This window comes from Sycon ciliatum, chromosome 2 (genome assembly GCF_964019385.1).
Source record: "Sycon ciliatum chromosome 2, ocSycCili1.1, whole genome shotgun sequence".
Taxonomy (NCBI): Eukaryota; Metazoa; Porifera; class Calcarea; order Leucosolenida; family Sycettidae; genus Sycon; species Sycon ciliatum.
In genome coordinates, this window is record NC_088644.1 from 38,643,480 (window position 1) to 38,663,600 (window position 20,121).

At 47.3% G+C, this 20,121-nt stretch overlaps 2 protein-coding genes across 3 annotated transcripts; both read right to left on the reverse strand.

The window, feature by feature from the left end:
• Positions 1–5,478: 5,478 nt before the first annotated feature.
• On the reverse strand, positions 5,479–12,481 carry LOC135810000 (mitochondrial inner membrane protease subunit 2-like). Of its 2 annotated transcripts, XR_010552260.1 has the most exons (6): positions 12,215–12,481; positions 9,386–9,492; positions 7,869–7,937; positions 7,438–7,540; positions 5,950–6,736; positions 5,479–5,911 (listed from the first exon to the last, which is right to left on the reverse strand). XR_010552260.1 is itself a non-coding variant. In XM_065323455.1 (5 exons), exons 1-5 carry the CDS (start codon positions 12,347–12,349, stop codon positions 6,593–6,595), a joined length of 558 nt encoding a protein of 185 aa, XP_065179527.1. In that variant the 5' UTR covers positions 12,350–12,481; the 3' UTR covers positions 5,479–6,592. The 2 variants fall into 2 exon arrangements, 1 of the variants encoding a protein (XP_065179527.1); XM_065323455.1 differs by having other exon boundaries at positions 5,479–6,736.
• A 2,384-nt stretch (positions 12,482–14,865) lies between these two features.
• LOC135810002 (lamina-associated polypeptide 2, isoforms beta/delta/epsilon/gamma-like) lies at positions 14,866–17,201 on the reverse strand. Its single transcript, XM_065323457.1, has 2 exons — positions 16,917–17,201; positions 14,866–16,115 (listed from the first exon to the last, which is right to left on the reverse strand). The coding sequence occupies exons 1-2, from the start codon at positions 17,079–17,081 to the stop codon at positions 15,441–15,443; spliced, it is 840 nt and encodes a 279-aa protein (XP_065179529.1). The 5' UTR covers positions 17,082–17,201; the 3' UTR covers positions 14,866–15,440.
• Positions 17,202–20,121: the final 2,920 nt, after the last annotated feature.

Genomic DNA, 20,121 nt, shown 5'->3' on the forward strand with positions numbered 1-20,121 from the left:
CCCTTGTGTGCCTCGCGCCGCGGACGAGCAAAAACTGGCCACTGGCACTATTGCGGCTGGCCGGCGGCCAGTGCATGCAGCGTGGCCATGAAAAATGTGCCTCGAATCATCTGCAGAGCGTTGTAGCCAGGGAGTCGTATAATTATGTATCTAATATTGACTGAGTACGAGGTCAATATAGAAATAAAAGCCGAGTAAAAGACCGAGGCGAAGCCGAGGTCTTTTACGAGGTCTTTTATTTCCTATTGACCAAGTACGAAGTCAATATTAGATTTATCACGACAAACAGTCCGTATTTCAAATTCCAGAACGATAACCTCATGAATCCCGGTTTTATGATCGCACAACCGTTGCACCACCACCTACTCATGCAGTGACAATGCTGCACTAGACACCGTTCAACTGCGCAACCCCTAAGCAGTCAAATATAAGCAGTCAATATAGCCCTAAGGCTAAGGAGTGAAATATGCAGGAATATTTGACTGCTTAGGTATGGCAAAAATCTATGCGAGTCAATACTAAGGGAGTGATAAACTACCGTACTGGCAATATATGTTGCCGCGTAACGCGTAACGCAGGGGGGGGGGGGGGTGCGGCGCAACGCGCGACGAGGCTAGTGCGACAAATTTTCGTTGAGTTCGTAACGCGCGTCCGGCGGGGTGCGGCGATCTTTTCATTGCAGTTTGCAAGTCGGGTTTGTAACAGTTGGATAGCAACTGAATTTCTGTGCCTTCAATGTGGATGAAAAGAAAAAATGATGCGGCAAAAGCAAAAAAAATGATGCGGCAATAGCAAAAAAGTGATTTATTTATTATTTATTTATTTATTTATTTATTTATTCAACATCTCCTGGCCCGTCCGAAGACTGCCAATAAACATGAGAGGTCAGGTGATAGCCAACCACGGCAAGCTAAAAGGGAAAAAAAAGAAAGATGCTGTCAGAGAGGGAAAGGAGATAGGGAGAGAAAAAGAAAGGGAGGCACATTAATAATACATGGGATCACTTCGGATGAGACAGTGTGGAAAGCTGGACTGTGAATTTCCTGATATCCTGGCATGTCTTAATGCTAGTAGGCAGGTTAGACCAAAGGGAGTATGCTGAGAAGAAAGGGGATTTCAAAAACAGAGAGGAACTAGCGCGGGGCAGTGATAAGGCATTGCGTGTTGGGCTAGTGGTAACAAACCAGTTGTACTTGGCAATATGTTTCGGGACTTGGGCTAGGAAGATTTTTTGCACAAGGATACAAAGATGCTGCTGATGTCGGGCAAGAAGAGGGTGCGTGGAAGCAAGTTTATAAAGACAAAGGGAGGCAAATGTTTGGTCTTTTCGAAACAGAATTTTCAGAAGCAAGCGTTGATGTACCTCCAGTCTGTGGAGTAAAGTCTGAGACAACCCGCACCAAGCTATATCGCAATAGTCAAATATAGGCAAAATGTACGACTTAAAGAACAATTCTCTGCAGTTATCATTCAAGTGTTGGCAGTGGGGTTGTAGCATACCTAAGGACGCACTCGCACGCTTGCACACAGACTGGACTTGTGGAGACCAGGAGAGTTGGCGGTCGAGAATAACGCCCAGGTGCTTGTGCTCGTTAACAACTTTAATAGGTGTACTATTTAGACCAGGAAAATACAGAAGTTGAGTGGGGGGCGAGGGAGAGAAGAACATGGCCTCGGTTTTGGCGAGGTTAGGCTTCAGTTTCCAGGTTTCCATCCATGTTACTGTAGCGTTGACCCCGGACTGCATGGAGGCCGTGAGGTTGTCTGCCGAGCTGTCGGAGCACATCAGAGCAGTGTCGTCAGCAAAAAGACTTACATTTGGTACAAGGGCTGGCAAGTCATTAACGTACAGTAGAAATAGGAGCGGCCCAAGTATGGACCCCTGGGGTACCCCAGACACGACTAGTAATGGGTCTGATAGGGAGGTAGATACTCTGACAGTCTGGTGGCGGCAGGAAAGATAGGATGAGAGCCATTGCAGGGCTGGACCGTGTACCAAGAAGACGGACTCTAGCTTTGCAAGCAGACCACGATGCCAGACGGTGTCGAAAGCTTTCGCTAGGTCAAAGAACACGATGCCAACATGCCGCCTGAGGTTCCGCTGGGTGTAGATGTCTTGTACTAGACGTGTTAGTTGGAAAGTTGTGGAGTCTCCACGGCAGAAACCGGATTGAGATGGTGAAAGCGCTGGGGTGACGTGGCAGTACAGAGACTCAAAGAAAATACGTTCACAGACCTTGGACACAGCGGGAAGGAGAGAGATTGGTCTGTAGTTGCCAGCCTGAGAGCGTTGGCCTTTCTTATAGATCGGGACGATAACAGCAGATTTCCAGACGGACGGAAATACTCCTGTACGATATGACATGTTAAAGAGCAGGCACAAGGGATAGGACAGAGATGGCGCAAGCCATTTGAGAACCTCATTGGGTATGCCATCTTCGCCAGGGGACTTACAATTCTTCAGGAGTTTGAGGTGCTTACAGACGGTAGCAGTCGTGGTAACGACGCGTGTGAGTGGTGCGCTAAGTTCAGGGGCTGGGGACAGCGATGGAATGACCCAATTCGGATCTTCCGGAATGCCGGATGAAACAAACTGCTTGTTCAGTGTGTCTGCAATCGCCTTCACATCGTGCTGGCGGTTGCCATTGGAGTCCGTCAGGTACTGGATTGGCGCGCGGGAGGTCCCGCGGCACTGGTTGCGAATGAATTGGTGGAGTGATGGGCGATCGGGGGAGGAGAGTGTTGCAGAAAGAGAGTTTAGAAAGGAGCGGTGTGAGGTACGAGAAAGGTGCTTGACGAAGTTGCGTTGAACTCGGTAAGCCTCCCGGTTAACCGGCGTTGGGAATTTCTTGTAGATGCTGAAAAGATCACGCTTGCGCTTCACTTCAGATACGAGGGACCGTGTCACCCATGGGGGACTAGATGTCGAGGATGTTGGGTTGGAATGTTTCCGGTTGTTGTAGCCGATAGCAAAGTTAGAGAGGTGCTGTTGGAACCCTCGTTCAAGGACGGCTGCAAAGTGATCTACCGCGGCGTCAACAGTTGGAGAGCCTTCTGGTTGCAGAAACGACCAGTCGTGGCAGGAGAAATCAGCGTTCATAGAGTCCCAGCACTGAGAGGGAACTCGACGGAAGCGATATGGGAACGGTTTGCGAGAAGGAAGTGGCAGGTCTGGATCCGAGGGCAATGAGACGGCGAACTGGCATGAAACCATGAGATGGTCCGAGGAGCCAAGAGCGCAAGCTGTGTGAACGTCCGTCGCCAGCAGGGGTTGGTTCGTGAAGACAAGGTCTAGACATGACTGTGTTCCGGAAGATGTTGTGTGCGTTGGACTCTGCACCAGCTGATCCAAACCGAAGCAGGTAAGGGTGCGAAAAAGTGATGCGGCAATAGCAAAAAAAGGACTGCGGCAATATATAGAAACCTGTGTAACGGCTCCTGTGCGACTTTGCATGTAACGCCCTGCGTGCGGCAAACATGTGCCAATGACTATGTAACGCTTCATGGCCTCACTGCGGCAACATATATTGCCAGTACGGTAGTAGACCATGGTTGTAGCTGAGAGTGAGACGAGAGGCTGAGTACTGTGCATGTGAGCAGGTGGCTGGCTGCACCGCAGGAGAGATCGGTCGGTAGATCTGCGAATAAGATCAGGAAGGGCACGGCACTGCACTGGGTCGGCTGTCGGCATGACATTTTGGCTTTGGAGAGCAGAATTCAGCTAGTGAAGAGATGATCGTGATGATGGCGATAACAACGCCTAGCGCCTGGCCTGTCATTTCTTGGCAGGAAGTGAAAAGAAAGAGGGAGGATTTATGCAGACTTTCAGTGCTAATTGGGACTTGTCATGTAATTGTATAATTGTAAGATTGTAAGATTCAAGCATGATGATTGATGAGAGCAGTCGTTAGCTATTCGTACTGAAGTATGTGGTACCTTGAAAACCCAAGCAACACTGCCAACACTGCAACAGTGGCCAGGCCCAGGAGGAGGGTGAACCCGAGACCTATGGTCAGGGGAAGTGGGCCCAATTCATCAGCACGCTGCTCCGGTTTCCCGCGGTCATGTCTTCCCCTTGGTTCTGTCTTCCCATTCCGTTCTCTGCTGGACTGTGCAAAAGGAACACTCGGAGGATTTCGAGGAGTTCAGAAACCGTTGGGCGCTAGCGCTGTATCTGCCACCTTGGTTTATCCGGCATGGTGGAGGCCTGACACAAGCGAAACTTCCTAAGCTGATTGTGTTTCTCAACACTGAGTCAACAGAACAGTAGGATACTAACGTACATTGCACTCTTTCTTATTTTTTTCACATGGACATGAGTCGGACCGCTATAATGAGCCTCAGGTCAGGCATGCATTGCAGGGAGACTTGCAACAATACATGTACATGTACATGACTGTTTGTACACGTACATGCCAGTGTCATGTAGATCTACACGTCTGTCTGTTTGGTTTCTCATACTCATAATTATAATCATAGGAGATTTCCCCACGCTTTGGCCTCTGGGTAATCTTGAAATACAGATCATTAATTCTGAGGACGAAACAGTTCTGTCCGCAGATTGAGGATTCTTTCATTATACAATGACTTTAATGTACATTGTATTATTATACAGTACAAGTTCAACCTGTCAAGATGACCACTTTGATAAGGCGACCACCTGCCTCAAAGGACCGCTACAACTACAATGTAGGACCCAGGGATGCTGCTAGTATTCCAGTCAAATGATATCGGATAAGAAGACCACCTGTACACGGAGACCATTCTTATGCATGTAAGGCCCCCCCCCCCCCCCCCCCGGCCCCCGTGGACAGGTTGCGCTGTATAGTGATTATGCTATAATTATTATAATTGTAGTGTACGTAGAAGTAGTGTGGTGTCCGCAGTACCCTTGCTAGCGCACAGGACTGTGTCACGGGAAGCTGCTTTCTTCACTCACGGTCAATGTCATGGCCGGGCCTCCGAAACCACCAATCTAACATGGCGTTGTGGTCTCAGTACATACCGTAATGTCGCGTATAAAAGCAGGTGCTTACGGCCGTATCAGCCAATGTCAGTGCTAGGCTTCTATTCAAATCAAGTATCTCTATGTACATGTATGTCAATAGTCTCTCTCAATACTAAAACCAGGTTTACATGTATGTGCTGACAGTGTATCTTAAAAATCAGGCTTGTATTAAAAACAGGCTTTTATACAAGACACTACAGTAGTCATTGAATTGCATATTTGTTTGCCTGAAAAAGAGGCGTTTTACCAATCTGACAGTGATACACCACACCCCCGATCATAGACATGGTTTAATACCGCAGGCGCAGGGCAAACGTGTGCCCTGTGCAGGGGCCGAATGACGTAGGGGGCTCAGAATCAGAGTAAGTAGAACGTCAGTCATTTCCGCCCAGAGTCCGCCACTTCTCGCAATGGTGGAGTTGGAAACCCTGGGTGCCCTCCCCCCCCCCCCCCCCACACACACAGTGTAGTCAGGGCACAAGGGGATGCCGTTTTGAGAAAAGTTTAGGACTACAGCCCACTCTTAGTAGAAAAGGCTGATAGCAAGTCAGGAGCGAAGAAAAAACGTTGGGCCTTTCACATTATCCGGAATATCAAAATTATTAATCGAAATAACACACTATTGCATAGTAGTACACTAACACGCCTGATTCATGGAGAAAGCGCGGGATCCATCGGCTAGCCTGCGTAGGATGAGACTCCAGGAATCGTGCTTGCAAAAAAACCCTGTTCAGTGTACCGTGACAGCAACACTCATTGCTCCGCTTGCTCTCACCTAGCTAGGCTACGGCCAGGTTTCTCAATGATGCCACACGATATGCCTGAGGATGAACTGATAAAACATCTCGATCAAAATCAGGCAGTGACACCATGTACTTCAAAGTATATCATGTACCACCACACCTTGCATGTACTTCAAAGTATATCATGTACCACCATACCTTGCATGTACTAGTAGCTGGTAGCTGGGATATATGTAGAATACCATCATGCACATATTGACTAAATCCAAGTACTACTCAGGAAATCAAGGTAAGAAATGGGGAGATTAGGAATGTTGGTGAAGACCAGCTTCGGTGAGAACGTGGGGCATAGGGGAAGCTGTACCTGTTCAGAGGCTGAGTGACAGTGTGTTGCACACCATGACAAGACCGATATGTGATTAGTGGAGGAATACCACCAGGCTCCACTGAATTGCGAATCTCTAGCAAACTATGCCACACTGCCAGGATGTCAGCGTTTCCACTTCCAGTGAAGTACATGTAGTACAACTTGCAATAATGCGATGCCTGAAAAGCATAGCCCTTCTTCCATGTTCTCGCGCCTTACTGGGCAAGTCTGCTTCCACTGGAGAACAGCAGAGCTGCATAACCCAGCAAAAGGGCACTGGACAGCTCTCGCAAGTGGAGCACAGCCTGGGGTACACAAGCAGGCGATTTTCTCCAGCCACAGGAGGTTGTGACCTTGTTGAATTGCTGCACAGTTGGCTGGAGAGGAACTGTCAATGAATTTTTGCTGGAGCGCGCGTGGTGATCTCCAGCTCCTATGATAACCAGCAGCCATGACAGAGTTGTGTGGCAACGGTCATCGTGGCAAAGGAGTGTGATGGAGTACGGTGGACATCTTGTGTGCATCTGGACCACTCAAGTCACGCTCGGCTAGTCGGCCCAAACGGGTCGGCGGCCAAACAACGAACATCACCTTCCCATGGACGAGCTCAACGGGAATCTAATAAAAAAAATAAAAAACAGCATACACACACACCAGCATCAACACCAGCATCAGCATCAGCACCACCAGCAACACAATGATTAGAAACAAGAGCAGCAGCCGCAGCAAAAACAAGAACAGCAACAGTCGGAGTGCAGGACAAACTGACAGGCTACTGAGACATTCAACGACCTGAGACCTAGCAGTGTCCTGTCAGTTTTGTGCTCTGTTATAGCACTTTCTGACTGCTTATTATCTTGTTACAGTCGTGCATAGTTGCTTTAAAAAAAAGAAATAACACTTGAATGTAGGGGTCAAAGGGGTGTTCCGGGTACCCGCCCGTTAATCTCAGGTACCGTTAATAAAAGAGTACCCGTTTGGATTTCGATGATCCAGTCAGTACGGAACGACACTGCTGGGATCGCGCATTCCAGGCGGGAGTCAATTATTTACAACTCCACACTGGATGTCTGCATTGTTGTTGCATTTGTGAACCTAGTAGATCTACCTCTGCAACTATCAGACACAAATCATTTGCAAATCATAATGTGATATCAAAATTCAACCTGAGATCAGATAAATTAAGATCATGATTTATGTGAAAATTGCGCAAAAATTAAACATGGCTGCTAAAGGGTACCCGTTAACCCGCTCGTTAAGAAAATTACCCGTTCGTTAGTTAAAGGTACACCCGTTTGACGCCTACTTGAATGCCTTACCGGTCCATAGTAATTGCTGTCCGCAGAGGTCTCCGGGTGGTCTCCCTCGACCCAGCAGTGATACCGTGGTATCTTCACCACTTCATCGTGGTAGCGCGGCGTTCTAAGAAAGAATCATAGACGCGTATACACTATACAATATTGAGCTTGATTTCATGCTTGTGGACAAAGATTTCGGCAAAATATTCACATTTTATCGCACGAAGTTGGGCAGACTTACTACGATACATTAATGAACTACAGGCATTTCGGCTCACAATTTGCCAGGTGTATACCAAAGAAAAAACTTCAATAAGTCATCAGGAAACACAGTCACCCTCCTCAACCACATGTACGGTAAACTAAACATAATATGAAAGATTCACCCTGCGCACAAGCCCTGTATAAACAGCATAATCAATCCACTAACACCGCTGGTAGGTTAGACTCACAACACACTGTCACCAGGAAGTGCAATGATCCGCTTCACCACCTTGTCACCGTGCGGGTTACGTGGATTCCTGCAGGACGCAGCACAAAGACAGACTAGTTTGTTTCCCTGGGCTGTGTGAATTGGTACTCGTACTCCTGGTGATCGCTACAGAGATAGAGCTAGGAAGCTTTGTGAAGATGACCGAAACTCAGATCCGATTCCGAACACATGTATCTTTTTGTGTACCAATTAATTGCTATCGCTAAGATAGACAGTTCAGCACAGGCCCACTGTGCCATTGCTAAGAGAGACAGTTCAGCACAGGCCCACTGTGCCATTGCTAAGAGAGACAGTTCAGCACAGGCCCACTGTGCCATTGCAAAGATAGACAGTTCAGCACAGGCCCACTGTGCCATTGCTAAGAGAGACAGTTCAGCACAGGCCCACTGTGCCATTGCAAAGATAGACAGTTCAGCACAGGCCCACTGTGCCATTGCTAAGAGAGACAGTTCAGCACAGGCCCACTGTGCCATTGCTAAGAGAGACAGTTCAGCACAGGCCCACTGTGCCATTGCTAAGAGAGACAGTTCAGCACAGGCCCACTGTGCCATTGCAAAGAGAGACAGTTCAGCACAGGCCCACTGTGCCATTGCTAAGAGAGACAGTTCAGCACAGGCCCACTGTGCCATTGCTAAGAGAGACAGTTCAGCACAGGCCCACTGTGCCATTGCAAAGAGAGACAGTTCAGCACAGGCCCACTGTGCCATTGCAAAGAGAGACAGTTCAGCACAGGCCCACTGTGCCATTGCTAAGAGAGACAGTTCAGCACAGGCCCACTGTGCCATTGCAAAGAGAGACAGTTCAGCATGGGCATGTGAAGGTCCATCACACCATGCGGCCAAGCCATGGATGTTTCTCACGACAACGTCGGTCTAATTTTCCACATGGAGAGACAGAGAAGTAGGCAGTATTCTCGCAGAACCGATGAATGTCCAATGTACTTGTACACTGCAGCAGTATATCAGATTTGCTAGTCCAGCACCTCCACAATCCAGCAGAATTTCACAGCTGGGGCCGGATTAATGATAATATATGAACAGGTCGCATAGTGCCCGCATAAACAAATCATACGGGGGTCATGCACACTTGAAGTAAGGTACTATTATGGAGGGTCCTGCAGCATTCTAAACCTGTTGGTTGACCACTGATATACCGTGCACCGGCTATAAAGTACATACTGTACTGTACATATATCCCCCGGAGGCTTGTAGCTGTACTGATGAGGCCTATATGGCCCAAACAGCTTGCTGTCAGAGTCTACAGCATTGGGTATATCCCCCGGAGGTATTATTTATTTGCTCTTCTGAAGTCCCACTATACACGTACAAATCCAACCCAACCAGCAGTGTATTGGTTGAGCCAGTGCTGGCTACTTCGAAGTGCTTCCCTGGTGGGACAACAATGTAGTGCATTCACTAAAGTGATACTAGCACTGAGAAAAGATGGCAAACACAGCAACGGCAGCTAGTGACTTACGTGGCGTCAACAATGTCCCCTCGTTGCAGCTTATCAGCCTGCTCCATCGTCAGGCGCTTGGCGAGTACCCTGTCTCTCGTGCCATTGTCACGTGGATTCAGTGTGGGCTATGTAGGTTCCATGAATACACCAGAACAAGCAGGCACAAAACACATGCACAGAGCGAGAGAGAGAGAGAGAGAGAGAGAGAGAGAGAGAGAGAGAGAGAGAGAGAGAGAGAGAGAGAGAGAGAGAGAGAGAGAGAGAGAGAGAGAGAGAGAGAGAGAGAGAGAGAGAGAGAGAGAGAGAGAGAGAGAGAGAGAGAGAGAGAGAGAGAGAGAGAGAGAGAGAGAGAGAGAGAGAGAGAGAGAGAGAGAGAGAGAGACAGAGAGAGAGAGAGAAAGAGAGAGACAGAGAGAGAGAGACAGAGAGAGAGAGACAGAGAGAGAGAGAGAGAGACAGAGAGAGACAGAGAGAGAGAGAGAGAGAGAGAGAGAGAGAGAGAGAGAGAGAGAGAGAGAGAGAGAGAGTATGAGGTGAGGGATCCATTGGCAGAAGGCAGAAGCACATCGCTAGACGGCGCAAAGCGTGGAGGCAGGGCCTGCACTCCTGCTCTATCACGGTGAGCGCCTTTGTCTGTAAACAGCTCTCTCTCTCTCTCTCTCTCTCTCTCTCTCTCTCTGTGTCTGTGTCTCTGTCTACGTCTCTCTCATACACAAGCACATGCACACGCGCACACACGCACACACACACACACACACACACACACACTCCTTTAAGTTTTGCTCCGGAAGTCTAAGTCATTGCCATGGTTCCGTCGTAAAGGAATTTCACAGCAAAGCCCAGTAGTCATTGAGCGGCCTGAGCAGGGCAGGCTTACCACTCTCTCGTGGGTAGGTGTCAGCTGATGGCCATGGCCGGACCAACCTTTAGGCCACAAACATGATTGCGTCTACTGCTGAGGAGGTCATGTGTACTAGTATACCCTCCATAATAATACACAAACTGTATGAAAGGCTAAGGTATGGCCGGACCGGTCAAAACCTGCTTCCGCCGGTCCTGCAATGGACAAGAAAAAGTGGTCGCCGTGGCCAGGTGGTCTTCTTATCCAGGTGCAGTGGGTCACGTGACCATATACACGTCATAATACAATCATGTGATGTATCATTTTGATCAGTGTCTCACACTGCATCCACCTATGCTACTCTAGCACGACTCATGTGCCTGGGGTCCTCACTGACTCCGCAGACCTGTCAACTGTCGTGCATGCACCATGTACATCTACACTTCTTGCGCTGAGGTGTAGATCTACCATGCATGGTAGATCTACACATGGTGCACCATGCAATGCGTACATTTACATGTACTAACAGGGTGCAACGCGGTCACGGGTGGGTGGTCGTCGGTCGCGTTGAGCGAGTGGTCGCCTTATCCGAGCTGTTTTGAATATGAATGCGTCCGTGACAAGGAAAAGTGATCGCCATGGTCGAGTGGTCGCCATTACAGGTTTTACTGCATATGAGTGGCGGCAACGCATGTCGCATGGCTGAGTCAGGCATTGCTAAGTCGAAGAGCCGTTGTTGATCATGGGCAAGACGACGATCACATGGTGATCAGCAAAGGCATGCCGTGCCACCGTACACATCCCGTAGAGATGTTCATGTATGCGAGGACTGCCAGAAAGCGAGGAACCATGAGCGAAAACTCTCTCATTTCAGTATTTAGTTGCCTCCGCAGTTTTGCTCGCTGTGTGTGGCTCTGGAACCTAAGTAAAGTTAGTGAAAATGCTCCTAAATCTCTCCTAAATCTCACGTTATTCTCACAGTCACACGAGTTAGGAGTCACAATTATGGCTGTGTTTACATGAGAGGTTTCAACCCGGGTCAGATTTCAACCCGCCTTATACACAAAGTGAATGGTGCGTTTACATGACGCATTGCGCTTGACCCGGGTTGAAATTTCGCCCCGGGGCGAGAAATCGTACTAATGTACGTATCTCGCGCCAGGTTTGAACAGCACATATGCAAATTTTGCGCGAAAGGATTCACGTGACCATACAGGACTTTATTCCTGAAGATGGGCCTGGCCCGAAAATTTGGATTTTATTATTTTTGGAAGAATTTGTAGCCAAGAGACTGTTTTCGAGTACTGGTGTGTAACTGTGTGAAACATGAAGTGGCTACAGTGGAGTCTGCCCACCCTTAGGAAGGTGCATACAGAACTCTAGAAGTTTTTTTCTTTCTTTCTAGAATTGGACTTTTGGCAGCATATCAGTATGTCTTCATGTAAACGCTTACTGTAAAAGCAGAAATTTTCGGTGGTATTTTATTTTCGGTAAATTCGGTGCCGACAATTTTTACCGAAAATAAAACGCACCGAAAATTTCGGTACTACCGGTACTGTATACATGTACAGTACTGGCAACTGAAATCCGACCCCCTTGCCAGGGCGGGCACTGTAGTACAAGTACACTTACCTGGAAAATGGGTTTTACCGAAAATTTCCCTCTACCGAACCGCCCATTTTGGAGAATACCGAAAATATTACACCACCGAAAATTTCTGCTTTAATACAGTACCTTTTTTGTCTATCGTACAGACTTTCAACGTGGGCTGAACTCGACCCGGGTTGAAATTTCTCACGTAAACACAGCCTATTACTACACAAAAATATGTTTTTATGATGACTATACTATACCGCATGCACTGCAAAATTTTCAGAAAAAAATGTCTCATTTCACCCAACAACAAAATTAATGCACAATTGTATACATGTAGTGAGTAAAGTTTTGGGAATACATGTACGATAAGTAATTAGTTTGATCTGCAAATCACGGACACAAGGCCTTACTTTCATGGAACCTCCGCTGACTGTGTCGATGTAGTAAGGACAGACGTCAGCGGCAACAGTCAGGCCAGCAAATACTGCGACGAAGCTACCGCCAAACGCTGCTGCACCCTTCAGAATTGGTCTAATGTATGCCATACTCTACTCTAAAGAGGTAGCTGGAACGGTCCAAGCCTTGCAAAGGACTGGCTGGGACGATGCTGACAAGATGAAGAGGGGACGGTAGAACACGAAATAATCTAAAATTAATAATTCCACATTCGAAATACTCAATGAGTAATGACGTCAGTATGACGAGTACCTATCACAATATGAGCCGGGCCGTGCGAAAAGGGCCCTAACGATGTTCACTGTACAGTGCAGTAACACGCACTTGAAAGTTGACAGGTCGATTACGTCATAGTTCACATACACCACAGTATTCGTGCGCTCGCAACGCGAGTATGGTAAGCGCTAGGCTCTACACTACAGGATAGCACAGTGCGATGGCCCAAGGTCCCAGCTCTACGTGGGTATTTCCCTTTTTCAAATCGGCTAATGTACGGCTGAGATCGAAAAAATTTGCGTCGCGCTTCGGGGAGCGAGCTGCGCTAGTTTGGAAATTTCTCGAGTGCGATTTTACCATCGCTGTTCTTGTTTTGCTATTCCTCCGCCGAGATGAGTATCTATCGACATTTCACTGTTGACGAAGCACTGAGCCTGGTCCTCACCGCCAGTGAGGATCAGTATCTCGCGCCCAGCGCTGAATCTGAATCCAATGCCGACACTAGCGCGAGTGATGACGATTCTGACGGAGAAGAAATTCGAGTGTCACGATCAGCTGTTCCACTTTCCGCTGCTGTCGTTGGTGTCTCCACCAGCCTTCATGGTGACGTTCCAGATGGCTCAGAACCCTGTGACGCGCCAGGATCGCCCAGTGAGGATGACAGTGACGAGCGATCGCTTCAGTACTGGGAAGGTGATGTGGACACGGACACAGCCGTCCATGAGTTTGTTCTGAACGTTGCTGTTGCTTTTTCGGTTCAAGAAAATCAAGAATCAGCGGGGGAACGCTGCTGCTGCTGCCCCTATGCAACAGGTTGGTGGTGCTGCTGAGGGACAGGCTGCTGCTGCTGCTGCTGCTCAGGTGCATGTTGCTGATGCTGGTGAGGGACAGGCTGCTGATGCAGCAGCAGCAGCAGCTGACAATCCAACGAGGTCCTGCGGCTGCACCAAAAACTGCCTCAGCAAGTTCCCATCCAGTGAAGTGGACGATTTCCAACTTACGATGAGAGGACTAGAAAAAGCAGAAAAGGATATGCTGTTGATGGGAGTACTGTTGTCGGCGGAGTACCCACTCTCTGACGCTCAGCGAGGAAAGAGAAGACGTGCAGCATTTGATTATTCGTTCCGCGGAGAGGTTGTATGCGCCGGAGCATTCAGGCAAATCTATGACGTGTCGCAGAGAGTATTGAAAAATATACTCAACCACCTGTAAAACTGCGGACCTGTGCCAGGCATCAACCATAACACGGGACGGCGGCCGCACAATGCCCTGACGTCTGCCATTCCTCTTGGTGGCATAAGTGATGACCGGGCAAAGTACCTGTACAAGGAGATCCGTCCGTTTGTTGCTGACCCGTACAAGGCCGACCTCTGCCCACAGCCCGTACCTGCAGAAGCCGAGATGTCGGATTGACTTACACAGGAATCTGCATGACTCTTGAGGAACAAACAGGGACATAACAAGCTTATGATTCACTGAATGTCATGTTTTTTTTTTAATTTAGCTGAGTTATTCTTGCCATTACGAACCGCTGTCAAATAATCTAGTTTCCATTAATTTATCAGCCGTTTACTCGAAAATACCTTGAAACGCAGGTTACAAAAATCACTATAAATCTGGTTTGGATTGACATTTTTTGGAACGGTTTTTTGCACAGCAATCCTGACAGCTTCAGCTATAATATTGGACACTAAACTCATTTTGACAAAAATCATCATTAGGGCCCTTTTCGCGTGGCCAGGCTCATATGCATATATGATAGGAGTAGGAGGCAGGACATAGACAGTTACGTCATGTATTTCACCAAGACTTAGTAACTACAGTAATACTATTACCAAGAGTATAATTATACTCTTGCTATTACCAAGAGTACATAAACCTTTATGATTGTACTCTTGCACTGATTACTAGTATACTACTGTACATGTATAGTCAATAGTTCATAACTCTTGGTATAATGTTTTTGGATACTATAGTGTTAAAATGCCAATGGAAAAACAGATATGGGCTCTTCTCTAGCTCTGACCAGGGAGTTGTAAAATACCGGTATTTACGACTCCCTGTTGCGAACAAATTGTTTTACAGTATGATGTATCCGACACGGTGCTGCATCGTAACATGATGTCAGTAGTATCTTTGCGATGAATGTGTGCACGTGCTTGTACATGAAGTTGCGGCGAGTATTTCGCCGATCTAAATCCCACCAGCAAATCATGTGTGTACAGTGCAGATAATAAGATAAGGCCGGTGAGCTCGTCTCCTGAGGCTGACACAGCGAAAAAAGGTACGGTTCCGAGCCATGAAATAAGCGTGCATCCACGGCCATTTCCAACACTCAGTACTACATGTAGTACCAAGTCGCAGGCCAGAGAACAAACGGGGACGCCAGTCGATACCTACAAGAACAATTGTAGCTAAGACACCATAAGCCTCAAGCCAGTGGATGAGCAAACTGCGCCATGACTACAGCGACCACTATAGAATAAGAAAACACGCTGGAAAAGGAAAATATCCACAAAGAGAGCCTATGGATCAGCGCTGAGAAAGGAATGAGTAAGATGAAGATAGTGCAATTTGGAAATGGACGGCTAAGGCAATTCAACAAATACATCGAGACAGGCAAGCATGCATAGACGCCAGTGTTCTACTAAACAACCACTAATAGCATGATTTATATGAGAGAGTGCAATGAAGACTTGACCACCGAAAAAAGCAAACACATCTACTATACGCTGATCATGCAATATGCATTATAAGTTTCAACATCAAATATATATATGGGGGGAGGTCTCACACTGTCTTCAGTTTGATGAAAGTCAGCTTTGGCTGGGAAGTAGTCTGTTTCTCACATTCTGTGTTGTCATGATTGGTTGCCAAACAACCACGCACCCTATCTAATACGCGACGATTTGCGTGAGTCATTTCAAATACGGGGCTCTGGATTCGCCCCAAAGGAGAACACGTCTAGCGCTTCTTTGGCACGCTTGGCAGAGGCATGTTGATACCGTAGCGCAAAGCAAACACTACTGAGATTGCCATAGCTATCAAAATCACTAGCATGATGATTGCCTGTCGTCGGGAAGAGCCGCCAAGAATGTCGCATGATGATGTCGTTGCTACAGGTTTCGCTTCGGGCTCCACAGAGGAATCGCGCTGTGTTATAGCACGGCGACTACGAGGTAGAGGGGCGGGCGAGGCTCCGTCAGGAACAATGTCTGCCATGCGTGGTCCTGGATTATTCAGTTGGAGCTTTTCAATTTCAGAGCGGCGCCGAGTGAGCGAACTGCTGCGGGATCTCCTGCTTGGAGATTTGCTAGCCCCACTGTCTGTCTCTGATGTGCCTTCATCATCAGATAGGAGAAGTGGCTTGGACTTCACCTTCTTAGCTGGGGTGCCAGGAGCTGAAGCGTTCTTCTGTGGTGTGCCTGAAGCGTCAGCATTGATGCTGTCCCTCAAGATACGTCTATACAAGTCACGGGTTGAAGCCGTGATTGGTCCTGGTGTGTGACCACGTCTGGTGAGCTCCTGGCGCAGTGCATCGTCATCAAGATCACTGGCAGAGTCGCTGTTCTTTTGCGGTGTCGAGGGGGTTGGGCGACGGACAAGGGACCGCCTGCCCTTGGGTGATGCAAGTTGGGCCTACACGCAACAGAGAAGAAGCCAAGATAACAGCATTGTTGTGTGTAGAGTTTGTGCATGAGCTTGATTTCCACCCAATGCTCTATAAACCACACTGACGTACATAGTGACAAGAGTAAACACTGATCGCAGTGCTCCACCTGACATGATATTTTTTCATGTACTGTAACTAGTACTGGCTGTGTTCAGCGGTGGATGTAATTGACTGGACCGTACACAACCAAAGACAGTAGATGTGTACTCATGCATTGAGAAATGAGCGATCTACCGTCAGGAATGCTGAGTAATAACATCTGTCAGTCCCAAGCACTCAACAGCAAATGAAGAGTAGCTTTACGAGGAGCACAGAAATACACGAACAGACGCCTAGACTGTACTGAGCGAATATTTATTGTACAAGACGTGAAACAAACTTTTCCATATGTGAAAGGTTCACAATCAGGCATCAGTTGTACGACCCACGCATACAACATGCCAGTGATTTTCAAAAAAATGTCGACCAAGTCAGACTGAACGGGAAGCAAACACTAACTATTACTTTGCAAGTGGGGTTTGATACTCAAAGAGGCAATAGGAAGGGCACGAGAAAAACACATTGGATGAAGGATAATAATTCTCCCAAGATCGGTCATACTCACAACAGTTCACACATACCAACACGTACAAGGACAGGTATACGGGTAGGGAAACCGGCGAAACCGCTCCCTGTACGTGCGAGCTTCCGAAGTACTAAATTTCTACCCAAGCACTCTCATGGTTCGCTACAAAGTCAACCCACCACAGCACCTGCTACAAGCTTACCGTTGATGGCTTATCTTCATCATCAGAGAAGGCTGTTGGTGGGGCTGACCTCCTTCTTGAGTTCGTATAGAGGTCAACGTAGTACTTCTTCAGCCTTCCATCCTCGAATGGCACCTTTTGCTTCTTGAGCTCATCCTTCAGCTGAGCAACTGTCAACGTCGCCATTCTCAACAAATTATGCCACCGATAGCTTTCAGGGAACTAGAATGTGAACCAAGATTGGAAAGAGAGAAAAGGAGAGTCTGACATGCCGTGGGGAACAACAAGACACGGATTTCGTATGTGAAGGCGCTGCATGCAGTGCATGCAGCGGATCTTCGACTTCGAGGTTCGCGCGGTCTGCGACTCTCACGCAACACGTGAGCTGAGTGGATAGATTTCAAAACATAGAAGTGGCGGTTGATCAGAGTATAGTGAGAGTCAGGGAGTCGTAAAATACCGTTATTTACGACTCCCTGGTCCGCACTAGTATAGTCCGTGCGCCAGACCCTGTTTTGGCCCGATTTTTATTTTCTGCGCGGGAACCATACATGCAGACGTTATGCAGGGAAAGATGACGACGCCGGTCAGTAAATTGTTGGCCGATTTGTTCCCTACCTCGAGGCCAGTCGGTGAAATGAGGGCTTCCTTCTTCAAGAAATATGTTGCCAGTCGTTAGTCGGATGCCACTCGTCTTCTAAACATCGTACTTGATGCAACCAGCGCAGTTGGATGGACGGGAGGCGAGGAATTTATCGTTTTCGATTTTCACCCTATTCTGGGTTGCCATTACATTGCAGCTGGCAGCACCACGAGGGAATTTTTTGCACAAGGGAGACTAGGTGAATTCAACTCCTCAGAGATATCGCCATGACAGGGTAAGGTTATTTTAGCCCTGAAATTGTGTACAAACCAACGGCACGAAATTATGGAAATATTTATTTTTTCGCGATAATTGCATGTTGGTTGAAAAATGTAGCCATCTTTGTATTGTGGAATCCTGGCGGTGTATTTCGTAACTATACTGCATGACAATATTATTTATGAGAAATGGCAGCGATTGCAGCGATTGTGAACAATGTACAATCAACAGCATTGGCAAAATTGATGCAGAGCTGTATGGTACTTTAGTACAATTTGCCTGTATATTGGTATTTTACACACAATGCATGAAACAGAAGAGCAAAATTATTATTGACTTATCAATTTATAGTTAGGACATGAATATGAAACCCATGACCAATGCCAATGACCCAGGGTCTGTGCACCTGCATTCAAATAATCCCCTGTGGCATAATCATGTACTCTGTGCACACATACTTGGGGGGGGCGATACTTGCTGCTTTACACGGTGGAAATTGTGGTGCTATGCTGCTTGGTATGTGTGTGTGTGTGTGTGTCTGTGTGTGTGTGTGTGTGTGTGTGTGTGTGTGTGTGTGTGTGTGTGTGTGTGTGCGTCTGTGTGTGCACACTTCACTTTCCGGCTGTGTATTGATGCCTATGTAGATATCACCATGATCAACAGGGTCAAACGCTTCCAGCGGACAACAGTGGATCACCTCATTTCTCCCACTGGAGTGGTCCTAGCTTGAAGTGATGTATGACTATCAATTCTATTGACTAGCCTTGAGGCATGTACCAAACGTCAGCATGTCTGTGATATCAATACATCACACTTACATTTGAAAGCTATATGCTGGAAGGCAGTCAAGTGGGCTTTTCGTCAAACACAACCCTACCAATGAAATGAAGGCAACGGGCAGAGACCACTAATGGTAGGGCCATACAAGGTGGCTGTGCCAGTGGGGAAGACCCAGCTCAACAAGGTGTTATTGCAAGTTTGATCGGAACAGCACCCTGGTCCAAATCCTCAATATCAGTGAATCTTACTGGTCCATGTGGCTGCTGCCTTGACTCGTGATGCCTACGATTGGATGCAAGCTGCACGAAGTATGTTGCAAAGAAGAGTACAATGGATCTTGAACTTAGCACGAGAGGCGTGCACTTCGTTGATAACAGCAGAACCTTTGCATGACTATCATAACACTCTCTTTATTGCAATATTTAGCCAATGCTCCATTTGTTGTAGCAGCTACCACACAACTACAAGTATGCATTCATTACCTGGCTGGCTTGTATAAACTTGTGAATGCAATCACGTGATGCTTTGTGCACATATGCTCCCATACTTTAGCGGATGTGCGCGTGTGTGTGTGTGCATGTTTATGGGTGTGTATGTTCGTGCACGTACGTACGTGTACATGTCTGTGCGTTTACATGTACATGCAGACGTGTGTGGGTTTGTTGAAAAAAGGGCATGAACACGTGTCAATTCACATGTGCATGTATGTACGGGTGTATGGTTAACGTATTCTTTGCTCCATGCGTCCGCTGTGAATGAAGGTACGAGACTTTATGTGTCATAGCTTGTGGCGGTTGTTCTGTAAATAGTAGCACCGTATCCTGGCCATCCGCAGATGCCATTTTTTAACTTCAATTCTGCATTGGCTCAGGTGCTGTGTTTGTAGTGTCATACTCTCTGCATTTAAAATTATTTATATTTCTTTCCCACCTCAGTACTGTATTTGGCTTGATATTGTTGCTGTTGTACATACAAGTATAGGCACATGCATTGATCTGCGAGGGTTTGTGTTTGGAGCTCCAGCAACCTGTTGGGGTTCGTGTTGTTTGTAAATTCGTGGTCTACGGATATAATGGTCTGGCTGGTACATCGCAGAATACTAGGACCCCTTGAACGATTCTGTCGGTCGTTCATAAGTCCACCAATTGAAGACATGTGTGTGTCAAAATGTGTCAAAAATACAGTGTTGACAAAACGGTTGGTATCACCGCTGTCGGATATTTTGCACAAGCCAAAATTGGAGGATACACTGTTGGCTAATATCTCTTTCTAATTAACTAAGCAGGAAATAGCGAAACCCTTGTACAAACCAACGGCACGAAATTATAGCATGTTCAACCAAAATATCGGCGACATAACGAAAACGCAAGCGACGAGCGAGAACTCAACTTCTCGTTATTTGTTATCGCCACGGACAAAACTTAGGGCAGAGAACAACTATTAGGTTGGATTTCGACAACGATCTGAGACGAAGAACTCACGGGAGACGTAAACCAAAGGACGACGAAGGTGACGCCATTGAGTATTCGTCTTGCGATATCTTGAGAAAACTGCGAAATCTGGCAAATCTGGAAAATAAAAGTG

Coding starts and splice junctions, on each gene's coding strand:
- LOC135810002 (XM_065323457.1), bottom strand. CDS start 17,081: ATGGCGACGTTGACAGTTGCTCAGCTGAAGGATGAGCTCAAGAAGCAA. Junction 16,116..16,916: donor ATGAAGATAAGCCATCAACG/GTAAGCTTGTAG, acceptor TGTTGCGTGTAG/GCCCAACTTGCATCACCCAA.
- LOC135810000 (XM_065323455.1), bottom strand. CDS start 12,349: ATGGCATACATTAGACCAATTCTGAAGGGTGCAGCAGCGTTTGGCGGT. Junction 7,938..9,385: donor GGGGACATTGTTGACGCCAC/GTAAGTCACTAG, acceptor TGCGTCCTGCAG/GAATCCACGTAACCCGCACG. Junction 7,541..7,868: donor CTTCCTGGTGACAGTGTGTT/GTGAGTCTAACC, acceptor ATTCTTTCTTAG/AACGCCGCGCTACCACGATG.